We start from the raw sequence: 8802 nt of genomic DNA, 5'->3' as shown, positions 1-8802 counted from the left end.
GAAAAGAGCCAAGCTAACTCCCAGCCCATGCTTGCAGTCTTTCTGCTAATCTAGGCTAACCTGATTCCTGCTCTGTAGTTGATACAGACATTCCTGGTATCAAAATCTTCTCCACTCAAAAAACGTGAATTTGTGTTTTTCTTCAAATGGGATATTGTGATATTCTTGTTGTACATTACAATTTAACCCTTTCATTTAAATGAAACAAGAAAAAACAAGATTTTTTGCAAAACAGTTTTATTAAATAAAAAGCCCAAACAGTATTACATAAATCACTTAAATAGGTTGGTGTAAGATACAAAAGTTATATAAACAGACTCTACATTACATATGTACATAATCCTATAGATACACCTCTGAGCTGATTAAAGTGTTCCATGTCTGGGTATAGTGCCTCTCGTTTAGTTTGTTCAAACAAATCATATACAAATCCAATGTATTAACATCATATAAAATGTAAAATACGTTCTTGAGTCATCTACAATATGTACAATTCATGTCATGATATAAAATCTACATTGACATAAGTCCAAAAGATCAGGATAACGAACATAACGTGAAAATGTGGCCTTTGATCAGTTTCTTTTTAGAGCACTGGGAATTTCCAAAAATTCCCCAAGTAGCTATAATTTACTGTAGTTTCCTGTGGATTTGGAGGTAAAACAGCTAATCTGAGACTTTTGGGAGACCTCATAATTCACTCTACACTGGCTTTAGGAAACTAATCATTATCTCGGTTTAATTTTGTTCATAGCTGGTAAATTTGGTTGGCAGATTGTCCACAGGATAGACAGTAGGTCCTGTTTTCATGGTGGGTGGCCCATTTAAAAGAGTCCAGTGACACTTTGTGACCACTTCCACTAGGAAGATCTTCAGCAGAACCTTGGCAAACTCTTTCCCCACACACATCCTGGAGCCCCCTCCGAACGGGATGTACTGGAATCTGGAGGAGTCGGCCGAGGGTTTGGTCATGAAGCGCTCTGGCTGGAAGTCTTCCTTGTTGGGGAAGATCTCTGCCACATCATGGGTGTCACAGATGCTGTAGATGACATTCCAGCCTTTGGGAATTTGGTAACCCTGAAGATGTGATGGGAAATTATCAGTAAGCAGACAGTTTGATACAGGTTTTCAGGTGGGTCTCTTCAATCTGCCATTTACAGATCTGGTTTCAGAGATCTTTGTTAACTTACATTGAGTTCAAAGGTCTTGAGGGCCACTCTGAAGCCTCCAGGAACAGGAGGGTTGATCCGTAGAGTCTCTTTAATGACACAGCCTGTGTATTTTAACTGCTCCAAGGACTCAATGTTCAGACTGTGGAGGTCCATCCCCTGCTCCTCCTGAAAACAGAGAAGAATTTGCATGTGAGGAAAAGTGGAGGTCAGTATTAACCAAAGTGTAATGATAGTTGGTGAGGAATGGGATAGTGCTGGCTGTTCATTGAACCCAGACTGGTTTCAGAATAGTGATTTTATATACAGTAGTAATCATAATGATTGAATCAGACCACATACTGAAAACCATCTATTCATACTTCACTTGTTTGCTGGCCTTACAACTTAAGACAAGCCTTGTTACACAGTAACTCAAAGCACATTAAGAAAATCAAACACTGTTCACCTGACCTGGCTTCATGATCTGGCTCCTGATCTGGGTTTAACACATCTGATACTAATTAGCTTTACCAAGAAAGCTTCCGTGTGAACTACTACAACCTGATCTACAGAAATACTGGAAATGACCTGGACTTCTTCACACCACCTTACATAGTGGTGGCACATTTAATGTGTTAAAATGACGTGCCCGCACCACGGAAACAATGCCAGTGGAAAGACAATTAGGATCCTTGGTCATGGTGGACACACAAACTCCCTGGTTCAACAAGTCACGCAATGGGCAGTGGTTACTGTTACAACCTCATAGGTTGTATAAAGAGCAGAGTGGTGGTAGGCTGGGGTTGAGGATGGGTCAAATCACAGGAATTTGACCCAGGAGACAGCTGTTTGTGTCCCATGTGAAACTAAAAGTCAGCACTGACTTTTGATTTTGACTTTACATACTTTATATACTGTCTGCTCAGTTGTCATGGAGATAGCCCAGATATCATCACGTGAGTGAGTTTGACAACTTAGCAAACTGAATTTGCCAAGACGACCATGAGATGGGGTTGAAAGCTCACGAAAAAGGTAGTATGTAGACTCTGAGTGAAGACATTTTTCAGGCAACCACTGTTTGCAAGGTCAGGAGTTACCTTTTCCTGCTCGTGCTTAAGGATTAAACATGACTGTTCATTGTATTATTTTTTGTAAAATGGTCACATGAATGAGACAAACATTAATTTGCACTAGATTGTGTGTTAATGTTCAGCAAAACAAAACAAAAAAAACCCTGCATTCTAACAGCCACTATCAAGAGTCTTGAAACAACAGCATATAGAAGTTAAGTTGTGCAGTGGAATTACCTTGTCCATCAGTTCCTGCCTCAGTTTATCCACAACTTCAGGGTTCAGGCCCAAGAACATGACCAGAGAGGTGGCTGTGCTGGCTGTGGTTTCATGGCCTCCAAACAACAGCTCTGTAGCAGATTCCTTAATGGCCTGGACACAGCAATACAGACAAAAAGAATGGTTCAGTCCCTAACCAAGACAGTGTACTTTACTGGAAGGATAGTGTGTTTTTTCATATGTGTAGTTGGACAAAGTGGATGTGTCCAGATAATGTCTCTACCTGCATGCTGAATGGTTCCCCGTTCTTCTTGCTGTTGTCTATGAGCTGCTGCAGAGCGTCTCTGTGTTTGGACTCCTTGTCTGACTCCTGAACCTTCTTCTTGATGTTCTCTTCTATCTTAGAGTGGATGAAGTTCCTTGCCTTCAGACCCTGGAGGACAGGAAGATGGCAGGGGGAGTAGGGATTGACAGAGAATAGGTGGAAAAAAGGGGAGGGAAGGACAAGTGGAGGGCAGAGGAGAAAAACAATGTCAGAAGATGAATTGGACTGACGCTTGCAGTCACTTGTTACTGCATATCTACATACAGACACATTCATTTATCAACCATTTCACTTTGCTGCTTGCCTCATGTGATGTGTTTGTTTTGACTTAAAAAAGGACCTTACCAAGTTTTTGAATGTTTTGTGCTATTTACTACAGTCCATTTACACTACAGGCAGCCATTTTCTTCCTTTCATTTACTAGTTAATCTAGATTAATTTGTTTGAGTTAGGTAATGCTCCACAGTGAAAGATGGCTTTTTCTGCATACATTTATATGTGGTTGGGTATCATATAATATTCAAAATCAAAAGGTATGGTTCTTCAGCTTTAACTCTAACATTACTCAGTTAATTAAACTATCCATAGTCACGACTGACAGTCACGCATCTACACGTGTTGTCTCACCATTAATTTTATAATTTGATCCACATCTTAAAAAGGTTAGATAAAGAAAGCACAGCTGTTAGGCAGTGTGTTCATCTCTTACTCTGTACAGTCCACTGAAAGGCACGTCGATGGGCAGAGAGAACAGATTTTTGATCATTTCCTCGAAAGCTTCCACCAGCTGCTGCTCGTCCGTCTTGATCTGCTCCGGCTCAAAGCCCAGGAGGATCCTCATGGCTATGCGGAACATCAGCCGCTTCATCTCTGGGTAGACCAGTATGCAGGAGTCCTTGGCCACCCACTCCCTCACTGCAGCCCGCACCTCCTCCTGAATGACGGGGACATAGAGCTCCAGAGCCTCGGTGGAGAAAGCTCGCATGATGGCCTGGAGGAGGGCATACCATTATCCTTATAAATTTCTCACTTTCTTATTATGTTGTCTTAGTACACTACAAACATCTCATTTTCAAGTAATTTATTCATAATTCAGCCCTTAGTTTATTTTCCTTTGAGCAAGGGAAAGAGTCTGCCAGTACATTATGAATATTTCAAAGTGCCAATCTATTTATTTCAAGCATTTTCAAAAGTTACTTGTACTTCTATTGTACTGTATTAATATGCAGACACTACTTTATGTGAAATCCTTAACATAAAGTTGTTTTGACTGAAAAATGTTTTAACTGTAGAAGCAGAGTTTTTCACTTGTGTACAGAAAATTAAGTGTTTAAACTCCAATGATCACAAATGACTCTGGCTACTTATTTGTTCAGTGATTATCAAACACAGTATTGAAAAGATTATTTGTTACTTAATGAATTTAAACAATTACAACAATTATGGTAGTTGCAGTGATCCCTAAAATAAATTAAGATCAAGCAAGCAAGAGGAAGAAAATAATATTTGCTCCTCATTTTACTGACAAATCTATCAACTATAAATTTACTTTAAGTAGACAACAGGGCATGTTTATTATTTTAAGAGTTAATAGTCGTTTCAAACTGTGCTGAGCAAATGGTAACGCAAAAGTAGATCATGTATCCACTTCCGAGACTGTAGTTTCACATCACACTGAAATTAAAACAAGGAGGCTTTCAGATGAAATCCTAACTTACCTTTTTCTTAGTCTTGTGTTGCGCTCCGTGCACGTTAGACAGTGTATCCGAGCCCAGGATAGTGCGCACAGAGGCGGGCCACTGCACGGACACGAGCCTGTGCTCCCCCAGCAGAATCTGCCTGACGTTATCCGCTCCGGTCACGCGCACCGTGGGATTCCCGAAGAGGTGTGTGCGGTAGATGTAACCGTACTTCTGCCGCTTCATCCGCAGAAACTTTCTCCTCTGCAAACATGGATACGCATACAAACCAGTGCAAAACCATGAATAAACTGACACTGATACAGCTCTGTAGATCATACAGATAAAACCCTACACACAACGCAAAATCTGAATAACAAATAAAATGTAAACATCAATGTTTAAAATTAACAAACAATACAACGGTCATTAATTCACAGATTATAATTTTTAAAATTGGATTTAGCCGTCTTATAATGGTACACTTCAATTAAAATTGCATATTGGCGTACATTTAATAGATTTTTAACCCTGTAGATGCCATAAGTGTCGCATGGAAGTGCAGAAAGTTAAAACCAGTGCTATTTATTAACCAACATGAGAACAGACAAACGCCATCTAAGTTTAAAATCACATTTCCTCTAGGTGTCAGGAGCATCCTCATCCACGTGTGGGTGTGTGAGAGTAGCACTCAGTAAGTGAGGTGCGTTTACCTGGAGAATGAGCTGCAGCGTCTCTCCAATGAAGGGTAAGCCCATGGACCCGGGGGGCAGCGGGCTGGGGCAGCTCTGGTCTCTGCCTCGGATCATGTAAACCTCCCACAGCTTCAGCGCCACCAGAAACAGCAGGATGGGAAGGACGATGGTGCACAAAAAGGTGGCGAGCAGTGTGTTCAGAGCCATGTTAGCAGCGGCGTCTTGTTGGAGGAGCGGTGCAGTTCAGGTGAAGCTCTCTGTCAGCTACGGAGACTGCAGTCTGTTCACCCAGCGCCTTTTATAGGCTGCCAGGACTGCGTGCAGCCTGTTACCTTCTCCTCCCTCAGATAAATTAGTTCACTCAAAGTTCATCTTTAATTGTGGGTGTCGTTCGGCCCCGCCTCCGGCCTGTACTGGCTGACTTGCCTCACCATTTGTTCCAGGGGCCGCATCCTTAATCCCTACCTCCTGTTGCACGCAGACAATCCGCGGCGGATTTCACTGAGAAAAGGTGATGATTCCCTCCGAGACAATGGAAGCGCGTCCCAAGACGCCTTTGTTGGCAATACGGCAGCTAGTTTACACACTCATTACCTTGGCTTAAGCCCTGCTTGTGGGATCAGTAATGATGCCTGCAGGGCGGCCTGTATTCAAGAGCAAAAAGCTTTTTAAGCAGCACATTTTCAGATGCTTCAGTAAATGGAAAAGAGGCTCCGGGTTGGAGAATGTCTTAATCCTTCTCCCCTTGGGTCCCACTGGTCTCAGCATACTTTCCATTTTATTCCAGTTTCGTTATTTTACATGCATGGAAACACTTTTAATCATTGGTTGCAGATGCACACAGATTTCAGCATGTTGCTGGATCAAACCTGATCCATCTCTGTTGCCTTCGCGATGTCTCAGTATAACAATGAGACAGCATCTGACTATGAGAGATGAAATGATTAACACCTTGCTGGAAAGCAGCGTTGCCCTCTACTTGACTCCGGGCTTCTATCAGTCTGCCTTCAGATTGAACCTCTTCCTAATCTACAGGAAGACTTTGACCTGCTCTCAGTCCTACCGCATGTGTGTGTGTCTGTGTGTTATAAAAATGATATCTCTCTCGGTGGGTTCAAACTTGGGTCAGTAGAGACAGGCGGAGGGACGCGCGCACGCACGCACTTGCACGCACAAGGTTATCCCCGGGCTACGCCGCATGAAAAGTAAACACCGAGCTGAGAAGGCGCTCATCTGCCGAGCCACCACATCCTCACTCTGCATTTGGCCTCTTGTTTTTTTACGAGCTGCCATAACGACAGGACGTGTGTTTATGTGTGTGTGGCAGGGCCTATCGGTCAGTCAGAGGGAGACAGTTTGGCTGCTGCTTTTACAGCGACACATTACATGGACGGATCTGTCTGTTCTGGCTGACCGTGTACGTTTTTAAAAGAGTGCGCCCTGAGGTTCACCCCGGTGGTAAGGCACGGCAACTATCACCATTACAGTCACACAAAAGCCTGGACATATAATCTGATCTCCCATCATGGCTTGGATGTAAAAATCCATGACTTTTATTTTGACTTTCTGCTAATTACAAGCAGGGCTGTAACACTGGGGACATGTCTGATTTTTTTCGGGGAAATTAGGGTTTCACCAGCTAGACTTACTCAGGGGCCAACATTAATGAAATGAGTAAATGCACGGTTTATTATTTCTCCACCAGAATTTCATTCCTAGCAGCTTGGGGAATTAGACATAACACCCAGGGGGGCCTGGGGCAAAGTTTTGTTTTGTGGCCCAAACTGACCCCCACTTCCTTTCACTCTCTGTGCAATGTGTGCTGTTTCTCTTATACCCCTTTTCCACCAAAATAAGCACATCCTGGGTTTTTTTTTGACATAGGTCAATCTGCAAAATTAGGCTATACACTGCCTTGCCACTGCCAGTAGACCAGAGATGTGTACATGGCTCTGCAGCAGACAAGTATAGAGGAGTTTACACTTCTGCACTGAATGATGCAGTAATCTGTGCTGCAGCCTGACCTGCACCTCCCAGAAATGTAACTACACGTCACCGCAACACAGACCTCCTTTCTATTTTTGTAAGCTGAAAACCAATTCCCTCAATGGAAAGGAAGCTTTTATTTACTTTAATTTCAGAGATAACAAACAATAAATGTAGTATTTGTTGGGAAAATGTGTCCAGCAAAAGGCAAAGTTTTGTCTGTGAATACTGTAAGTTATAGTGAGGTTTAATGTGTGTTTTAGGTGTGTTTTGAATCAACTCAACTTTACAGCACTTCAGAGAAATCCCACCGCCAACTAGTGTTTTGGAGATGTAACTGCAAAGTAACACAGACCCACCACCACACAAGTATAAATGCTCACAATGGTGTAGACATAGACGTAGACTCTGTTTACAAGTCATTCTTTTTACTTAATGCTTATAAGTGATCACTATGTCAAATTTCCCTATATTCACAAACCTCAGATAATTTATTTAGGTGCCCACTTTTTCCTTGCTGGAATTCATCTTAGATTATGTGACATTCAATCAAGAACAACAGAATATTTAACATGAATACTGTTATTTTGACTTTATGTAATTTTCATCTGTTTGAGGGAAGCTTTAAGGACTTGAGTGTGAGCTCTGAAACCTCTGAAGGTCTAGTGATAAAAAATGACATAAATGTATTTAGTTAACAGGATGTGGTACTGAAAACTGACAACAACATCAGGGACAGTATTAATGTACTAATCCTTGTTTACTGTCTGTGCTCAGACAGGCAACAGTGGATGATGCATGTTCAGGGTGAATGGGTTTCCAGCTGGTCATGCTGTAGCTGGCGAGTTTTTCTCATCACAATGTGAATGTGTGAAACAGGATTCTGCTGTTCAGGTGTGATAAAGCAGGAAGGAGGAGGAGGAGGAGGAGGAGGGGATGGCTGGGTGAAGGGAGGTTCAAGTGTGGAGAATGATTCCTAGGTCTGCACCTCGCCTTGCTACTCCATAAACTCACCATAAACCTGCTGATCACCTGCTGGACTCACCTGAAAGTAGCACCAGAAACCTTCACCTTTACTGTTGTCACATGCACAGTTCTGGAACACTTAAATTGCAATTGACAGTATCTCAATTGTGTTTTTACCAAGACTGTATAACACTTTTTACTTACAGACTGAAAAAGTCAGCTAATTTGCAGAATGCAATGAAATGACAACATTCATTCTCCCCAAAGGATGAACCTTTTTACTAAATGAACTTTCCTCTAGCACTAGCAACATGACAAAATATCACAAATAGTTTAGAATTTATTATTATTATTACAAGGGGAAAACATTGTAGCATTTGTAACATTTACAACAAGTAAACGTGTTTATTCACAAATTTCCTTATTGATACATGAATAATTGTTACATATCAAAGTAAAAGTATTCATTCTGAAATTATTGATGTGTTTACAGGTCGCAGCATTCTGGTGGACGTCTTCATTTATTATTAGGTAGGCCTATAGTTTACACCAAAATATTATATTTATGAGCTTATCATGTATTTTATAATTGAACTGTTAGTTTCCATAGAACATAGTACAGCTGTGCATAACTTACTGCATTGGGCAAAGTATAGTTACTCTGAAATTCAGTAGAGTAACAGTATAGATAGAGTATATAGAAATAAATTG

General features: G+C 41.5%; 1 protein-coding gene across 1 annotated transcript; it reads right to left on the bottom strand.

Moving 5' to 3' along the window:
* Positions 1 to 220: 220 nt before the first annotated feature.
* Positions 221 to 5483, bottom strand: cyp26a1 (cytochrome P450, family 26, subfamily A, polypeptide 1). Its single transcript, XM_033610650.2, has 7 exons — positions 5158 to 5483; positions 4484 to 4708; positions 3475 to 3756; positions 2724 to 2873; positions 2459 to 2593; positions 1191 to 1337; positions 221 to 1077 (listed from the first exon to the last, which is right to left on the bottom strand). Exons 1-7 carry the CDS (start codon positions 5344 to 5346, stop codon positions 739 to 741), a joined length of 1467 nt encoding a protein of 488 aa, XP_033466541.1. The 5' UTR covers positions 5347 to 5483; the 3' UTR covers positions 221 to 738.
* Between the last annotated feature and the right edge of the window lie 3319 nt (positions 5484 to 8802).

This window comes from Epinephelus lanceolatus, chromosome 21 (genome assembly GCF_041903045.1).
Source record: "Epinephelus lanceolatus isolate andai-2023 chromosome 21, ASM4190304v1, whole genome shotgun sequence".
In the NCBI taxonomy this organism is placed as follows: domain Eukaryota; kingdom Metazoa; phylum Chordata; class Actinopteri; order Perciformes; family Serranidae; genus Epinephelus; species Epinephelus lanceolatus.
This window is presented reverse-complemented; position numbering and strand designations above follow the sequence as displayed.